Source organism: Scomber scombrus, chromosome 13, assembly GCF_963691925.1.
Source record: "Scomber scombrus chromosome 13, fScoSco1.1, whole genome shotgun sequence".
Lineage (NCBI taxonomy): Eukaryota > Metazoa > Chordata > Actinopteri > Scombriformes > Scombridae > Scomber > Scomber scombrus.
In genome coordinates, this window is record NC_084982.1 from 19,920,121 (window position 1) to 19,938,550 (window position 18,430).

Below are 18,430 nucleotides of genomic sequence, written 5' to 3' on the forward strand. Positions count from 1 at the left end.
TTAAAAACCATCTCTTAAACAACCTCTTAAAATGTCACTAAATACTGTATTTAAAGGATAGGTTCACATTTTTTCAGTCTGTCCTAAAATAACCGTCAGGTGCCCAAATACACATTGATTGATGTTTTTCGTGTTGCAATCATTCATACGTTTCTTACTAGACATTAAGTGATCCCTTCATAATGCACTTTCAATGTAAGTAATGGGGGACAAAACGTACAGCCCCCCAGTCTTTTTAGTGTCAAATTTCCTCTTGTCGTTACGATCCTTCCACTGCAACTGAACAGGAAAACACTGTCTGTCAAGACACGAAGAGAGAAATGTTCATTAAAACTGTAACTGTGGAAGATATCCATTGATTTGACTAAATCAGACAGCTTAAGTCTCATATTATCTTAAGATAAACTTTAAAATATCTTTGCTCAAAATTAAAGTATGAACATTAGGACTTGGTGAACCCAATCTTTAACATATTCATGTTATGCTGCCTGTGAACTATTTTCTTCTGTGAACTACTTACCACTTACCACTGTTACCATGTACAATCTTTATAAGTCATGTTGTTTTACAGCAGGATTTTAAGGCTGAATGACCTTTACAGAAGTCTTGTGAGATGACACCAGAATTGTCAAGTGGTATATAACCGACCAATTATTCACCTGCCTACTATGGAAACACATGCATTCACCATTGAAAAAATGTATTTTGTCCTTGTGACTTCCGTATCCCATAATTAGACTAGCTCATTATTACAAGAATATCATAATTAAGAGAAAAGTTTCTCCTTATTATGAGATCCAGATCTTATCAAACAACCAGGTGGTTATCAATATTGCTATTGTAGAATATAAAGGGACTACACCTGATTTCATTTGCTTTTATTTCCTCTTTGGTTTGAGCTACTGAGTGATATTAATGTCACTGAGTAATGTGGGTGGTATTATTATTTGTCAATAATGTGTGTTATTCTTATGGCTAGCTTTGCAGTCACACCATAAAAAAACTGTCTCAATTAGCTGCTTTTATTGAGTTTTGTTGTTTTCTTAAAATTATATTGATTTTACTTCAGCGTTACTGATATGCTGCCATTTCCCTCCTGTTTTGTTGACACTTAGCCAGCTTAGTGACTTATGTAGATGTGTTTACAAAGTGTAAGACACTGTAGCTATCGGGAAGTGACTGACTCGAAATAACGTCAAAAAGGCAGGCCAATTTTTATTTTATTTTAAGACACATATAACGTTAAATGATTGTTTGGTAAAGCCCTACCCCTCCCAGCACTTGTCAAACCATAGCTTTACATGAATTATACTGAATCAACATTGTCATTGAACAAATCAGTAGCACTGTTTCTTCTGTTATTTAAAGGGGCATTTCATTCCTTTATTAGACAACACCAGTAAAAAGATGGCAGGAAATGAGTGAGAGAGGGGAAACAAAGGTCATCAGTCAGACTTGAACCAGGGATGTTTAACCCCAATATCAAATATAAAATGTGAGTTAGGATGGGTGGTTGTCAGTGTTCTACATTCTTTCATTTATTATAATTTAATCTAACTTTTTAATGTACTTTAATGGAGAGCACATAAACATGTAATGAAATGTGGTATATCAATAAAATGGTCTTGCCTGATTTTATTTTTTCTGTCTCTCTCGCTTGGTGCTATATGTTCCCATCCAAATATATTTTTTTCTATTTACACTTCAAAAAAACAACCTGAGTGTAGAAGCCACGATATCACAAAAACGTTTTTATGCTTTGCTGATGTGTAAAAGCCAGTGTATCCATAAACGAAGAAAAAATGTGAAAAAGTGAAACGGAAACAGATTTCTTACAACTCCACTAAGAAGAAAGTGTTGCAGCAGATGAAAACATCGAGACTAGGTTATTCTCTCCAGTTCAATTCCTCCTCTATTCTTGGGCATCAAAGAGATAAATCTGTCCTCCCAAGAGGAGATAGATTCTCTATCTGAGGACCTGTTACTGAAGCCGGCTGTCTCAATTGTTAACACTCATGACAGACAGAGGGGGGTTTGCTCTGCATACTTCCTGGTCCCCAAGAAGTCAAGAGAAGACCCATTGTGAATCTTCGCATCCTAAACCAGCGAATTGCCGGGAAGATGTTTCACGTTATCCATCAGTAGATTGCTGGAACTGGTTTAACCAGGCAACTGGTTTAACACCATTGACCTGGAATGTGCTTATTTTCATATTGAGGTGGCGCAGAAACACAAGAAGTTGCTGCGTTTTGTCTTACAAGGGATAGCTTACAAGTACAACAGGCTACTGTTTAGCTACTCCCTATCTCCCCGCACGTTCAACAAGCCTCTGCCTGACCAGGACATTAGGGTCTTTTTTTACTTAGAGTCTGGATCCCCTGATATGTGCAGTGGGAGAGGTTCTCTCCCTTCTACAATATCTGTTGGAAAATGGGCTGTCCCATGCTACTGTGAAAATGTATGTAGCAGTTGTTTCCTCCTGTCATGAGGGTTTTAGTGACAGACTGGTCTTAACCCACCCCTTCATGAAACGTTTTATAAAGGGGGTCAGGAGACAACAGCCGGTGATGCATGTCTGCCCATCCATCCATCCATTATCTGCCACTTATCCGGGGCTGGGTCACGGTGGCATTAGGATAAGCAATGGAACCCAGACATCCCTATCCCCAGCAACGCTCATCAGCTCCTCCTGGGGGATTCTGAGGCGCTCCCAGGCCAGGAGAGATATATAATCCCCTCAGCATATTCTGGGTCTACCCCTGAACACCTCTAAAGGGAGGTGTCCAGGAGGCATCCTGATCAGATGCCCGTCAGCTGGCTCCTTTCGATGTGGAGGAGGAGCAGCTCTACTCCTAGCCTCGCCCTGATGTCTGAACCGCTGACCCTATCTCTAAGGCTGAGCCCCGACACTCTCCGGAGGAAACTCATTTCACCCGCTTGTATCCGTGATTTTGTTCTTATGGTCACTACCCAAAGCCTTTGACCATAGGTGAGGGTTGGGACGTAGATTGACTGGTCTCACTCTCTCTCTACCAGCAGCAGAACCCTTTTTTCTTTGTTTGCTTTCTTTGGTTGATTTCTAGCACTCAACATATTCCCGCATCCATGCACTTCCAGACACCACTGATTCTACAGATATAGCACAAAGTTTTGATTCATTTATGAAAATAAGTTTTGTTTAACATAAATTTGTGTTCTCCTCCTTGGTTTTGTCTGAATTTTGAGCCAGTTCATGATAATTGAGAGCTTCACCTTCAGCGTCAGCTCCTTCTTCACCATGACAGTCCGGTGCAGCACCCGCATCACTGCCAATGCCACACCGATCCGCCTGTTGATCTCCTGCCAGTCTTACCCTCACTGAGAATAAGACCCAGAGATACTTAAACTCCTCCATTTGGGGTAGCAACTCCCTCCCAACCCTGAAGGGGCACGCCACCTTTTTCTGGCAGAGCACCATGGCCTCCAATATGGAGGTGCTGATTCTCATCCTGACTGCTTCACATTACACCCACTGAGAACAGGTCTGGCTTACTGCAGAGAATGTGAACACAGCTCTCACAGCGGTTGTATAGGGGCTGAATGGCTTGCAGCAGCGACCCCGATACCCCATACTCCCACAACACCACATTGTGGCCACAATAAAGCTATAACATGCACACGTTATACCTATTTCGTGGCCACAAATTATTATTTTGTGCGCACGTTATAGCTTTATTGTGGCCACAATTAAAAAATGTTTTGACCATGTCACCAGAGGGGCTCCGTAGTCTTAAGACTTGGCTTTCTTTTCTTTTAAATGTTCCCATTCACCTTACTACGACGGCGTATTAGGGCCATATATGTAAAAAATAATAAAAAATAAAATACTGACCTGGAGGAGGGGAGGTAATATTTCGAGAAAAAAACTTTTTTGATTAAATTCGCAAATTTGCGAGAAAAAACTTGACTTCACTTTTCCGATCACACGTCAATTGCTGGCTCATCAACATACACTCACTTCTATCATACTCCTTCAAATTTATGAGAAATAAATTTGTGTATTATCTGACATTGGGCCAGATGCAAGAACCACTCGTACGCACAGATTCGTTCTTAAACCATGCGTACGAGTGATTTACAAGGATTTGCCGCATTCACCAATGTTCTCGTATTTTGGATTTTCTCTTAGGTACGAACAAAATTTCACGAGTGATGCAGACCTGTCGTACCTCTCACGCACAAGCAACCTGCAGTCCTCCAAAGCAATAAAACACGACTGTAACTGTCTAATTGTCTAATGGCAGTGTGCCAACGATATCATGTCTTTTGGGGGAACTCAATTTTTTTCCGGGGGGGGGGGGGGGGGGGGGTGACATCATATACTATATGCAATCACTTCATGAACACATAACACCTCCACACGGGTACCCTCATCTCCAACTTATTCTGCCGGCTTGCCCTGCGTTATCATGCCGGGTGTTAGCAGGTCTGTGCTGACAGCAATCCGGTAGCACATGTAACATCAGCAGTTGAGCTTCAGAATCAACTGACTTGGATTTTCTTTTTAACATCACTGTATGCTGACTACCACTTAACAGAGAAATGAATAATGTCTATCCGCAGGCTGAGCGTATAATATATTGTCAGTATTTTAGAGACCCCTGAGTAATGGGTGTGAACTACAGGGGATGTTAGCAGTGAGCAAGTGTATACTACGTCCTGTTCATTAAATTGCACTTCTGAATCCATAATCATGATGACATTACTCTGTTTGTAAAATTATTAGGCTATTTAGTATTAAGAAGTAGGCTATTTAACAATTTAGGTAGATATATCAGTCATTTAAATTGACAATTGAAACTATGATATAATGCAAGCGTACAATATAAATATTAGCGGCCGAAACTACAACGCGACTTGTCCACAGCTTCTTTTCCACAATATAAACTGACTATTTATTAATAACTGTTATTCATTTAATTGAAATATTGCTTAACGAAGTAAGTTTAACTCCCTGGCTGATGACATCCCCTGGCATAATTCATGTTCAGTCACTTTTGTTTTTATTTCTGTGACGGTGCAACAGCTGAGACAGCGTTCACAGCACGGGTCATTTTTCCTCATTCTTTGTCTTTCTCAGGACCTTTAATTCCACCACTAACACTAAATAATAATCTGTGTTTCTGTTGATCTATTTCTGAGAGCGGGACCTCAGTCTGAGAGCTCGTAAAGTTCTTATTTTTAGTCTTTAGTGCCATTTTCATGAATGGAGCTTCTCTACAACCTGCAGGTCGTCTGACCGTATATGGTATTTTGGGGGCGTCATTCATGTTAATTTACTATTCTCGGGAACGCGCGTTCATTTACAACAGGTGGGATTCATCATGTTTACGAAAGTGATTTACGACTGTTTCCTGGTGATACGAGTGTTTGGTGAACCCGACGTGGCACACTCGTAAATTCCACCTCACGAAAAAAGTACGACAGATTTAAGAAGAAAAATACGAACATATTCTTGCATCTGGCCCAATGTATGGGTTTTTCTCTGAAACAGACCCAGTTTCTTGCAATGTATTTTCGGAGTCCGGATGCTTAGGATGATATGGTGATTCTGGGCTAAGATAACAAACACGTGGTTAGAGTCAATTCATGTTTATTCCGGTTGAGCATTCACATAGTGAAGATGTGAAATTCAGATTTTTTTTTCTCTCTAAATATTACCCCCCCCCCCCCCCCCCCCCCCCCCACACACACACACACACACACACACACACCCCTCACACACACACACACACACACACACACCCCCCCCCAGGTCAGTTTTCTTTTCTTTTTTTAACATGGCCCTAATACGCCGACGTACCTTTCTCTCCTTAAGTTTTCTGCTTGCCATTATTACTGCAACTAATGATTCACTGTTCTTTTTAGTTCTTCTTTCACTTCACAAACAAATGATCATAATAAGCGCCCCCTGCTGTTAGCCGTTAGTGTCGCTTTATCTGACATTTTGGTTGATGAACCAGGCAGGCCACCCCTGCTGACAAGTGACTAACAAATTCTCTACAACAACAGCAACTGCAACATCAGTGATTGGACAGCTTGAAGTCTCATGTTAATCACATCATTGAATATTACTGCCATGAGAGGATATAAACAAATGGTAACACATTAGATGATGGATGAGTAGACAGGACGCTTCTCTTCTCCTCCCACGAATCAGGTTGTGCAGTGTCCTATCGGTGCGGTATTAAAATGACATTTTATACTGATGAACTGTAGAATTATATGATGGATAACATGTCAGCGATTACTGTGTTCACTCTGTCAGGGTTAAATGGCACAACAAACCACAGAGTCACTCTCTTTGCTCTCACTTTGCTGTGTTACTGTGTGATTTGGCTGCTAAATGTGACCATTATTGTGACAATTATTATGGATAAAAGCCTTCATGAACCCATGTACATCCTCCTCTGTAATCTGTTGATCAATGGACTTTATGGCACAGCAGGCTTTTATCCAAAATTTCTCATTGATCTTGTGTCTGCCACTCATGTCATTTCTTACAGTGGATGTCTTCTGCAGGGTTTTGTTCTACATTCATATGCTTGTGCTGATTTGTCTTATCTAGCTTTAATTGCCTATGACAGATATGTGGCTATATGTCGACCTCTGGTGTACCACTCTGTGATGACTAAACAAAGAATGTATGTGTTTGTGTTTTTTGCTTGGCTTATACCCCTTTTTTTGGTGTCTGTGAGCACAATAACAACTTCTACATCGAGGTTATGTGGCTCACACATACCAAAGATTTACTGTGTTAATGTGTTAATTAGTCAAGTAGCTTGTTCTGCATCAATAGCAAGTATTGTTATGCCAGCGTTTAACTATACTTTTTATTTTGGCCATTTTATTTTAATTGTTTGGTCGTATGTATATCTGATCAGAACATGTCTAACATCCAAAGAGAACTGGAGCAAGTTTATGCAGACATGCCTGCCACATCTGTTCTGTTTAATTATTTTTGTTGTGTGTTTGCTTTTTGATTTATTGTACATGCGATTTGGCTCTAAGCAGTTATCACAGAGTGTCCAGAACTTTATGGCAATTGAATTTCTCCTCATTCCTCCAATCCTCAATCCTCTTATATATGGTTTCAAATTGACACAAATAAGAAACAGAATCATACAATGTATGTGTGGTAAACTTCACAAGACTAGCGTGTAAAGAAAAAACAACAATATTGAATTATTAGAAAGAAGTTGATATTTATACATGTGCATCATTTTCTATTGTGTGTGTGTTTTTCAGTGATGTCCATTTATGCAATCACATCATATGTCACATCATATTTAACACATATATGTACTGCATGTCAGTATCAGTAAATCACTGTCTTATCTCATATAATTGTGGTATAGCTTCAGTAAATTGTGTAGCTTTATATTGTTGAAAACACATTGCTGATAAAGGACTTAGTGCCTGATGCATAACGATGGGTTAGATATAATATCAGTGACCTGCAACAACAGTAATATCTCATCCCTGCTTGTGGTGGTCCTGAACACATTTTATGATCTAGTATTTATTTTAAATCTCTTTTCTTTAATTATGCAACTTACAGCACACACCTTTTGCCTTCACTAAAATTATTTTTACAGCTGAATCTGCATTAAGACAATATTGTCTTCTGTGATACTGTCTCCTGATAAGTGTCCTGTAGTATTTACTGTAATATCCATAGTGAGCAGTTGTCATTGTGAATCTGTTTAAAGCTTCAACCTGAGCACGAAAAACTTTTTTAACCAACTGCAGCAGTTAACTGGTTCAGTTTACCTGTAAAATATCGCTAAATCACTGATGTATACTTACTCTGACTGAAACACACACAGTGTACAGTGTGTGCGCGTGTGTGTGTGTGTGCCATTGCATATGCACGCAGATCTAAAGAAAAGGAAAACAAGCTATTTTTAAAATGTTCGTATCGGATCATTTCAAGTTTTTATTCCAAGGAACTCCATGTGTTGAATTTATAAACTATCTATCTAAAAGACAAAATACATTGTTTAAAAAAAAAAAAAGTAATGTTATTTTAAGTTTTTTTCTAATACTTTTCTATGATTATCTTATTTTGATCTTTTTAAATATCATGGGGGGAGGGGGGGCTATTGCTTTATTGTGTGAAGCACTTTGTTTATATTTTGTTTGTATGAAAAATGCAATACAAATAAAGTCTTACTGATTGATTAATTCTTGTGTTTTTTAAATTTGATTCCAAGGTTTTGTTGATACTGTTATGCTAAAAAATTATTTATATGTCAGCCATTTGTTGATCAACAGTTACTGTTTTTAAGAATGGATTAAAACAAGTATTTAGGATTAGAAAAAGATGTTTGTTTGGTTGATGTCAGATTGTAAACATTTTGATCTGGGCCCTGAGTTTGAACTCCCAGCTGTGTTGTTATTGTTGTGTTGCTGGTATTAATAGACGGTGTGGAGAGACAACAGAGTGGTAGTGATGAAGCTACAGTGCAGGGCTACCTCTTACTCTGTGACCACTTCAGCTGTGACATTAGGAACGTGTGATTTGTGCTCTGATAATGGTAAATGTTACTGTTGTAGTTTTTACTCTATCTGGGATAAATGGGACAATTAATTACAGAGTCACTCTATTCACATTCACTCTTCTATATTACTGTGTTATCTTGTTTGCCAATATCTCTCTAGTCATGATCATTATCTTAAATGAAACTCTACATGAGCCTATGTACATCTTATTGTGCAATTTTTGCATCAATGGACTTTATGGGACAACAGGTTTCTATCCCAAATTCCTCTTGGATCTCCTGTTGTCTACTCAAGAAATCTCATACGGTGGATGTCTTTTTCAGGCTTTTATCATGTACTCATTTGCTTGCAGTGATTTGTCAATTTTAGCAGTCATGGCGTATGACAGATATCTGGCTATATGTCGACCTCTGCACTACCACTCTTTCATGACGAAGAGCAGACTCTCTCAGCTGGTCTGTTTCTCCTGGTTTTCACCGCTTTGCATTTTTTCCATCAACGTTCTCCTGACTTCAAGACTCAAGTTATGTGGTTCAAAGATTCAGAGACTGTTTTGTGTGAACTGGGTAATTGTTAAACTTGCCTGTCCAGATAATGACACCTTTTCAAACAGTGTGATTGCATATGCAACTATTTTTATTTACGTGTCTCATGGGCTCTTCATCATTTGGACATATATGCATCTTATTAAAAAATGTGCGAGGTCAAAAGAAGACAGGGTGAAGTTTATGCAGACCTGTGTGCCACATTTAACTTCTTTAATCACATTCCTTGTTGCAATTGTTTTTGATCTGATGTATATGAGATTTGGCTCCAAAGATTTACCTCAAAGCCTCCAAAACTTCATCACTATAGAATTTCTCCTTATTCCTCCAGTTATGAATCCTCTGATATATGGATTTAAACTGACAAAAATCCGAGATAGGATTCTCGGTTTAGTTGGTATTCAAAAATAATTACCTAAGAAGAATGCTACAGATGTAATGTATGCAAGTATATAATTTGCAGTTCAATGTATTTGCCTTAAGATATATTATGATGTCTCTGTTTTCCTAAAGATGTCTGCACAATATGTCCCAGTCTGTTCCACATGTATGAGGAAGGCAGGCCTCGATATATGCTTATTAATAGAGTGTGTAAATCTTTAAAAAAATGTTATTCTAAATGTGTAGAATATTTCTTTTTTAATTATTTTACACATTAGAGCTCTTTTTTGTGCCTCATGTTTGAGTTTTCACATCATAGCATAACATTAGTACAGCCGTTACATTTTTATATATTCTTATTCTTATAAAACACTCTGCAAAGATGAAATAACTGATCATGTTATAAGGGTTGATTATTCAGCATTGACATCACCTACAGAAGACATTATACAACTGCTTTCACAGGCTGACTAGTACTCTGCATGAGGTTTGAACTGTTTTTAATGTTTAAAAGTTAATTGAAGCACACTTACACTCAAAGAAACTTTACACTTCAAAATCACAGAATTACTGATTACATCCACAGTAATCTAGGACAGACATTTTCATCTAATTTGACTCATCAGATCTCTTGTTTATGATGTGTTTTTGATTGTGAAACTCTCTGGGTCCTGTTTCAGGAAGCAGGTTTAACTAACTCTGAGTTAAAACCTTAACTCTAGGTTGACCGACTCTGAGCTGTCAAACTCAGAGTTTTCGGTTTCAGAACAGGTGATAACAGTTAGTTCAATCAACTCTGAGTCAAAGTAACTCTGAGTGAAGCTCGTGCATGAGGAGATACCAAGCCCTCATCAATGGAGCACAGATAACATGATTCACCATGTCAACAGGTGAAACAAAGGGCTCAGTCCTCCTACTTCTCCCCAGTGGAGTTAGAAATATTAATGAATGCATGCAGATAATGAGTATAAAAAAAGCAATACAGTAGCAGCAGCAAAAGAACATGAGCTGACGTGGCAGAAAATTACCAACCGAGTCAATGTGTGAGTATTAATGAAAAAATAAAGTATTGTATTGTCTTGAGTGTTCCACTTATTCAACATTTATATTCTGTGTATGTGTTTGTGCGTGGCACATTTAATATTCATGCAGACCCCAACAGGTACAAAACGCAGGCCTACTTGGCAGCAACTGAATATGAAATATATAAAAATATAGCTCAAACAAGTCAGGTGTAATTTCATTACAAGCAGCTGTGATGTTGTTTAGCCTGCCCTCATTAAACAGCATTCAGTGGCTACATTCAACATGTGATATACAACACTACCAAAGTGTAAACATTTCAGTGCAAGAGTCACATTTCTTTGTTCTTTTTTTTTTAAGATTTATGTTTCGGCACTTTCACCTTAATTTAATATTAGCTGGCATAAAGGTTGACAGGAAACAGGTAAAGACCTGCAGGAATCGCAGGAATTGAACCAGGGACACTGTCATTAGGAGGCATGCGCAGTAACCACTTGGCTATCAATAATTATTGATGCCAGGGTATGTTGCCAGGGGTAATTGACTCAGAGTTAAGCTGAACTGGCTTTGTGAAACCGAAAAAACAGAGTTTCCCTCATCTCAGGGTTAACTAACTCAGAGTTTTCACTAAACCTGCTTTCTGAAACGGGCCCCTGATATCGAGCCAATTTGAAGGAAGGGAGGGATCAATCTCTGTTTCAGGAAATCCTGATTGATTGTTCAGACAGAATTGTTCATGTCACTGCACAGGAAATAATACAAACAGTAGAAAGTAGGGGTGCAACGATTTGTTGACGTTGTCGACACAAATCGAAGACAAATCGATAGTCAATAATTGTCGGTTACGTCATCAGGCGTGTTTTTCGTGCTTTGCGGAGCGGGGAACTCCAGCAGTAACAAACAAAAGCAGCTGAAAAACACACACTGCAGCATTAAACAACTTAACCCAACTCTGAGGTGAAGAAAATAACTCTGTGCTCAGTCTGTCTCACATCAACAACGCTGCATCCTCTGTGTGTTGGACAGTGATGACTTTCCCGGAGCTAACTGGAGGCTGCTCTCCCTGCGGGATACTGTGCACACCGTACACCACATGTTCTCAAGATATTGTCACCTTTGTCTCAAAATCCTTGGGAAACCTTGATATAACACTGTGGTGCTGTAGTAATTCATCCGATTCAGTGGCAGTATGGGCATCCAGCATCTTACCACGGGCAGCACGGAGTGCACACACACACAAAAAAAAAACAATCGGTTTTCTATCGCTCATTTATGTCTGATATAATGTCACCGTGTGGATCAGGTTAGGTTGTTACACTGCGCGCCCTACTTCTAGTTTATGAACTAACAGCTTCTACCTGCTGAGATCTCAGTCAGAAGTAGGAGAGGAGAAGCAGTAGGTTGACCTCAGGTCTCCACTGAGGAGTCTAGCACATAATTTGTATGGTAGCCTAATAATGCAAACATTAAAATCAGTCACAAATAAACCACAGTTCAAACTGTGAATATGTAGTTTCACAGAGACATTGTTGTATTTTTTCTGGGTTGTGAGTAAAATCATTAAGAATAATGTAAAATCAGTCTTCACACCACCAAGGTGAACTGGTTTAGTCTTGACTCTTGGTTGACACTGCTAGAGGATGGTAATATTGATTTATAAATGTGTTGTTCTATTTGTGTGTGATATAGCATTTCTGCAGTTTACTTTTATTAGCAATATGTTATAATTCTTAATAATTCAAATAACTTACTTCTATGTATATACAAAAATTGTTTCTATCCCTTGTATTTCATTTTTTGTATTCATGATTATATATCATTTTGGTATTTATGGTTATTTCTATCTATCGACCTATATATATGGTGGGCGCTGAAGGGGAGTTCACCCGGGGTGCCTTACAAGCTAGAACCACCACTGATCCGATTAGTCGATTAATCGTTTCAATAATCGTTGACTAGTCGACTATCAAAATAATCGTTTTGCAGCCCTAGTAGAAAGGGGCGGGGGTACTTGCTTGCAGTGAGTACAAGGACAGTGATGAAGGCTTATGATAATAAAGTGACAAAGAAGATGTGTATCTTAAAACTTGTAAAAGGCTGTTGTGAGTCTGATCATTACCAAAAATGCATACATTTACAAATCTCTGAAAAATCTGAATAAGCAATAATCTAGCTAGATATATGTATAGATTGACACTTAAACCATACATACTATTGCCCCTGTTCATTTATTGTGGTCGTAATCAAGAATTTTATGTCCTTGATGTCTCAGATGCCTCATGGTAGAGACTCGCAGCTGGTGTCTGACCCCATTTTCCTCTGCTGGGGCCAGGCTCTCTGGATGAGTAAATTCCCCAGCAGAGCCCCTCCTGCAGCCCCGATAGCTGACCGGGTGATCATCTGACTACTACTGACTCTGTAGTAGCCAGCAAGCGCCCCAACTGCAGCCCCGAGTGCAGTACCTCCAACCCTCAGGAATGACTGAGTCCAGTTGGCTTCAGGTTGCCACACTTTGTTTGTGGTCTCTCTCTGTGGAAATCATGATCATAATTGCTGTAAAATGGATGCATTGACTTTCTCAGAAAAAATAAATTAATAAAAAAAGAGACACAGTCCCAAAGGTTTTCTATCTATTTAAGACAGTTGTACTTCAGATTCAAAATGCTGTTGACCCGAGCAGACCCAAATATAGAGAGAACACCAATAGATGTATTTCTTTGCACTTCAAAGCTGATACTCTCCTTGCCTTTAAGTACATCAGACATATTTGCACACACATGGCAATAGACCAACCCTATGTAGACAGGAATTGAATAAATATAAGAGTTGTTATCGCCCTCAGTTCTTAAATTTGTATCCATAGATTTGTATGCTTTACTTTAAAAAAAAAAAAAAAAAAAAAAAAAAAAAAAAAGGATTATTACATATTTTCTATACGCCATGTAAGTGGCCTGACTCAAGGTATGCACGGTGACGCTGTTTGATGTTTTGGTCTAAAGTTAAAAAAAATGTCATAGATGTTGGATAGATTGCATTCAGGAACAGACGTTCATGTTTACAAGGGGACCAAGCTTCATGTCTTATCATCAACCGCACATCATCATTTCTTTAGTTCAAAACAAATGCTTCAAAATTGAATAAAATAATCCTATTTTAATGTGCTGCAGATATTCATGGCACATGGCATCTTTTGGTTGCTAGGCTACAATTTCCAATTGAACGTTAAAATACCTAAAAATCTGAAAAGCAGTCTATCATGATATTGATGCATTTGTAGTATTCTCCACTTTCCTCTGTGTGTGATCACAGAGGAAAGAAACTCCACAGAGCACTGACTCTTATTAATATGGTTTAGTTATTGTGTACTTCAGGTCAAACTGGCGCAGCAAAACTAACTTCTCCAGCTAAAATGAGCAAAGAGGTCACTTGTCTTGAACTTCTCACCTAATACAATTTTCTTATTAAATATCTTCCAAAAATGATGGAAATGTCAATTTTCCCTTACCTTGTCATGTGGCAGCATGATGTCAGTGTCCTGCTCTTTCTGATTTGTCCTTCCTGTCTCTGTAACTGAAAGAGGTTAGTGGCATCAGTCACTCACCGGTAGACCCTTCATTTACTTAACAACACCAGATTTTGGATCATGTATGTCAGGATCAGTACTTACTGGGTTTGGTGGTGTCTTCATGGTGACTCGAAAGTACTGTGAACGCCCATTCCTGCTGTTTCCTGAGGTCCTCCAGTGTCTTGAGGGGTGTCATTAATGTGGGGCGGTCACTTTTGTCAAAGTGCACAGTGTCAGTTTCTTTTTTCTGTGCGAGTCTCTGCATCCCTTCAATAGTTTCTATCAACACCTTTTTTGTATCTTCATTGTTTCTCTTCACCTCTTCAATTGTCTTTTTGAGCAATATTGCTTCACTTTTGTGATTCGCCATCGTATGTTGTTTCTTAGAGGCTGCAATCTCTTGCTCTGGTTCCTTTGGCACTGCTTCTTTCACCTCACTGCTTTGCTTCATTGCTTTTATCACATCATCTTTCTCAGCACATCTTTCACTCAGGCTTGTGATCATTTTATCTTTCTGTATGGTGACTTCTTTGAGCTGGTTGTTCTTCCTCTCAGCCTCCAATAATTTTATACGAATCTCCTCTTCATGGTCTTTCTTTTGGCTCACTTCTGCCTGCCTCTCTATCTCTACTGTCACCTTCAGAGCTTCAATCTGTGTATCTTTCTCTGTATCTGTCTTAATCATTTCCTCTTCTATCCTCTCCTTCTCCTCGACTGTTTGCTTCAGGAGATCATTCTCTCCTTTTGCCTTCATGAAAATACTCAGTAAGTATTCGGTATCATTGCTCACTTTTGTTTCCTCAATCTTCGCCAGCAGATCACTCACCTGAGTGTCTCCAGCGTTATTAAAAACATGGTATCTGTTCCCACATTTGTCAACCAACCTTTGCAAGGCAGGCCATCTCTCAATGTGGTCCTCAATGGGAGTGTTGCCCAGTTTGTCTCCCCACGTGAACAGCACAATGACTCGAGTCCACACCCAAGCTCCCAGGAATCTCAAGTGTTCATCCACTTTCAGCCAGTCTGTTTCAGTATAGGTCTCGTCGCTGCGTACAACCACCAGGACAGCATGAGGAGCATGCATAGATGCGCTGTGGGTAATCTGCTGTTGCACCTCCTGTGGAGTGTCTTCAGAGCGGTATCTCCCATTCCAGCCAGGAGTGTCAACCACACTGACTCGCTTTTGGTGAACGTCGCCCTGTCTCTCGATGCACTGGGACGTTGGATGTCCAGCTTGAAAGACTTCATCACCAAGAATGATGTTTCCAGCTGAGCTCTTCCCAACCTGCTTTGGTCCAACAATCAGAAGGCGAAGCATAGAAATTGGAGGGTACTCCCCTGAATTAAAAAAAAAGTCATCATTTAAACAAGAATATACTTTTACCTGAGAAGAATATCTCGTTTCGGTGCAGAAAAAGGGAATTACAAGAGGATCTGTGAGGATGGGGAAAGCTTTAAGAAACATTGGTTGTTTCTTAAATTGGCTGTGAACCATAAAATGTATGTAATTTGAGAGTATTTTTATTTAACTACAACATTACTGTAATATGTCCATTTAAACCTGCAATAACTGGTTGGCCACTTGGGGGCAGTGGAAACGAGCTGTGAAAACAACACTTATATTTAAATATTGAGCAGTTATGGAGTGTTTCTGTCCATCTGACAATTAAAAGTCCAATATTCACTCTCTTTTAACTTTATTTTTTGTCTGAACCAACTCCTGAGGGAAATATTTAGTTTTGCTGCTTAATGCTTCAAGATGTTCACCAGCTAGCTGCTAATTTTTTCTGTTTGCTGTTTGGAGCTGGGCAGGTTGTATACATATGGGTTTATTTGACCTTTTTTTTTCTTCCTGAAAATAGATGCCTGTGAGCTGTGAGATTGAACCAAAACAAGAAAACAACACACTAAGGTGCTTTAAGTGATGCTTACCCATTAGAGATCTGAGTGTACTTCTGGCCGTCTGCTCATTCTTTCGCCTCAAAGTCACCCTCTCTTCTACTTCTTTCCTTTCCGTCTCAGTTACTCTTGAGACTTCCTCATTTGTAGTCACATAACCAGCTCCTCCTGCCTTTGCGTTTTCTATTACCATTGCATCGATCTTCTCCAAAAGCTCTGCAACCTGGGTGCCATCACCTTTTTCCCAAGTGTCTAGAACAAGGTACCTATTTCCACACTTTTCCAAACCTGCCTTGAGAAACCCATGTCTTGCAATGAATCCCTCCACAGGCTCTCCTTTCTGTCTCACAGATCTGGTGAATATTACTATTGTGTTTCTCCACACTGTGTCATTAAGCAGTTCCAGAGGTCCCTCAATTGTCCACTCCTTGCCTCGGTGAGAGCTCATGGGTATGACTGTGAGAAAGGCATTAGGTCCTGGCGGGCACATGGACATGCAGGTTGCCATGTTTTCATTCACTTGGTTGGGGTCTTGGACAGAGTAGTGGATCCACCTTTGAGGGGTGCTGACCACAATGACTTGACGCCCATTGCCAAGAACACCCTGTCTCCGGACGCACATCTTCATATCTCTGCTGATATCAAACATCTGTCGACCGAGGATGGTATTACCTGTTAAACTCTTCTCCAGCCAGTCATGACCCAGGAGGGTAATCCTCAGCTCCTGAGGACAGTGTTTGCCCCCTGCTGGGAGATGAGACTTATCAGCAACACTGATCATATGTCATTGCATAATAGTTTAACTCTAACACAGTTGTTGTAAATGTTAATTGTGCATCTAAATTGTGTAATTTGTGTAATCTGCTGTCTATTTTACTGAGTCATCAAGTCAAAGGTGACATCTTTAAAGTCTTGTTTTATTTGGCCAATATTCCGAAATACAAAAATATTCATTACAAAGAAAAGCACGAATTCATCACATTTGAGAAACTGAAACCAGTGGATTTTTGGCAAAACTCTTATTGACATTGAAACAATTGACGAGACAGATGGTGATAAAAAAAGTTCCAGAAGAGCTATTAAATCGACGTTGTGATTATTTTGTCAAAAGCTGTTTTTAAGGTTAAGAATCAACTTTCAATGTCAACTTTTAAACAAACATGGACAATAAGTCCATGAATCAATAAGAAAAGTTGAAGTTTGGACCTTATTGTAAGATTATATTATTAAGTATCCACCTTCTTTGACAACCATAAACTGGAGGCTTTAATTCTGTTATATAAATGTTAGAAAGAATTCATATATAAATGCCACTGTTTATACTCAAAGTGTTTGTATATTGAGTTTACGTGTGAGTGCAAATGTAATTCATCAACATACCTTCTTTCATACCTTTCTGCGCTCTGTGGGTCACTGAATCCTTCTCCTTCATTTTTAATTCTGTTGAAATATTCACTCCATGTCAAATCGAACTCTCGGTCCTCAGTGTTGATTCCTGCTTTAACATTTGACTCAACTTTCTCCCACACAGGTCAAAGTCCAGCCAACCATAGCACTCATAAAACTGTTTGGTTAGGTATCTTTTATAAACTATCACAGAGTAAAGAATTTAAATTAAAAAAAAATGCAATTAGATAATAATAATAATGAATTAAACTTAGTAAAGTTATTGTTTTCAATCAGCTTCTTACTTGATAATTGTTAATTGTTAATAATTTTCAATATACTGTCCTATGAAGTGTTGGAAACATGACTTTGCATGTTGGAAGAAGTCACATGTATCTGCTAATTGTGGAAAGTTACTCTGTGTTCACCTTTAATCAGACTTTAAACGGAGTTTAAGATGTGTACCTGCGAGCAGGATTTGTGACATAACAGCTAGTTTGGAAGTCAGTCATGGTCCAGTATAGACCTTTAGAATAGACTTTTCAATTATGGTTTTTCTTCAGTTGTATATTTCCCCTTCACTGTGCAGAATGAGTTTGACATGAGAAAGCTATTATATATTCATTATATATTCAATTGAAAGTAGAAAGTTTCTGTGTTATTATTTATTATTTAAGTCAGACTATCTTTATGTTTTAAAACGTCTGATGGGAATTTTTAATAAATAATACAAAATGTTGTTCTTTTTAATCCTAAAATGTGATTGTTGCTTATTTAGTAATATTTATATACTATGCATTTGTTGTATTGAACTGTAAGATTTAAAACCAAGTTTTCAGCAGCTTCGAAGAGTACAAGTCAAGAATAATTGAACATTAAGTGTACTGTAGCGTTGACAAAAGCAAGAATCACACCTTTTAAGCTTCCTCAGAACGCCTTTTTATTCAGATTCAAATTCAGAGTTAATGCCACAGCTGTCGCATTGCCTGTAAAAGAGTCCCTGAGTCAGAATTAACTCGATTCAGTGACTGTGCAATAATGCACATCATGCAAAAAGTAACCGACTACAGTAAGAAACCATGAATAA

The 18,430-nt window shown here is 38.8% G+C and overlaps 3 protein-coding genes across 5 annotated transcripts; 2 read left to right on the forward strand and 1 right to left on the reverse strand.

Annotated features, from left to right (window-relative positions):
• The first annotated feature begins 6,264 nt into the window (after positions 1–6,264).
• LOC133992627 (olfactory receptor 14I1-like) lies at positions 6,265–7,203 on the forward strand. The gene has a single exon (XM_062431313.1). The coding sequence runs from the start codon at positions 6,265–6,267 to the stop codon at positions 7,201–7,203; it is 939 nt and encodes a 312-aa protein (XP_062287297.1).
• Positions 7,204–8,291: 1,088 nt separating this feature from the next.
• LOC133993247 (olfactory receptor 52D1-like) lies at positions 8,292–9,649 on the forward strand. Its single transcript, XM_062432142.1, has one exon. It carries the CDS (start codon positions 8,577–8,579, stop codon positions 9,498–9,500), a length of 924 nt encoding a protein of 307 aa, XP_062288126.1. The 5' UTR covers positions 8,292–8,576; the 3' UTR covers positions 9,501–9,649.
• A 64-nt stretch (positions 9,650–9,713) lies between these two features.
• LOC133993246 (GTPase IMAP family member 8-like) lies at positions 9,714–17,455 on the reverse strand. Of its 3 annotated transcripts, none has more exons than XM_062432140.1 (5): positions 17,338–17,455; positions 15,991–16,701; positions 14,161–15,396; positions 13,999–14,063; positions 9,714–13,022 (listed from the first exon to the last, which is right to left on the reverse strand). In XM_062432140.1, the coding sequence occupies exons 1-5, from the start codon at positions 17,387–17,389 to the stop codon at positions 12,771–12,773; spliced, it is 2,316 nt and encodes a 771-aa protein (XP_062288124.1). In that variant the 5' UTR covers positions 17,390–17,455; the 3' UTR covers positions 9,714–12,770. The 3 variants fall into 3 exon arrangements, with proteins under 3 accessions (XP_062288124.1, XP_062288125.1, XP_062288123.1); XM_062432141.1 differs by having other exon boundaries at positions 13,999–14,057; positions 15,991–16,704; positions 17,338–17,394; XM_062432139.1 differs by having other exon boundaries at positions 15,991–16,704; positions 17,338–17,394.
• Between the last annotated feature and the right edge of the window lie 975 nt (positions 17,456–18,430).

Coding starts and splice junctions, on each gene's coding strand:
- LOC133993246 (XM_062432139.1), bottom strand. CDS start 17,389: ATGAAGGAGAAGGATTCAGTGACCCACAGAGCGCAGAAAGGTATGAAA. Junction 15,397..15,990: donor TACACTCAGATCTCTAATGG/GTAAGCATCACT, acceptor TTTTTAATTCAG/GGGAGTACCCTCCAATTTCT. Junction 14,064..14,160: donor TGAAGACACCACCAAACCCA/GTAAGTACTGAT, acceptor AACCTCTTTCAG/TTACAGAGACAGGAAGGACA.
- LOC133993247 (XM_062432142.1), top strand. CDS start 8,577: ATGGTAAATGTTACTGTTGTAGTTTTTACTCTATCTGGGATAAATGGG.
- LOC133992627 (XM_062431313.1), top strand. CDS start 6,265: ATGATGGATAACATGTCAGCGATTACTGTGTTCACTCTGTCAGGGTTA.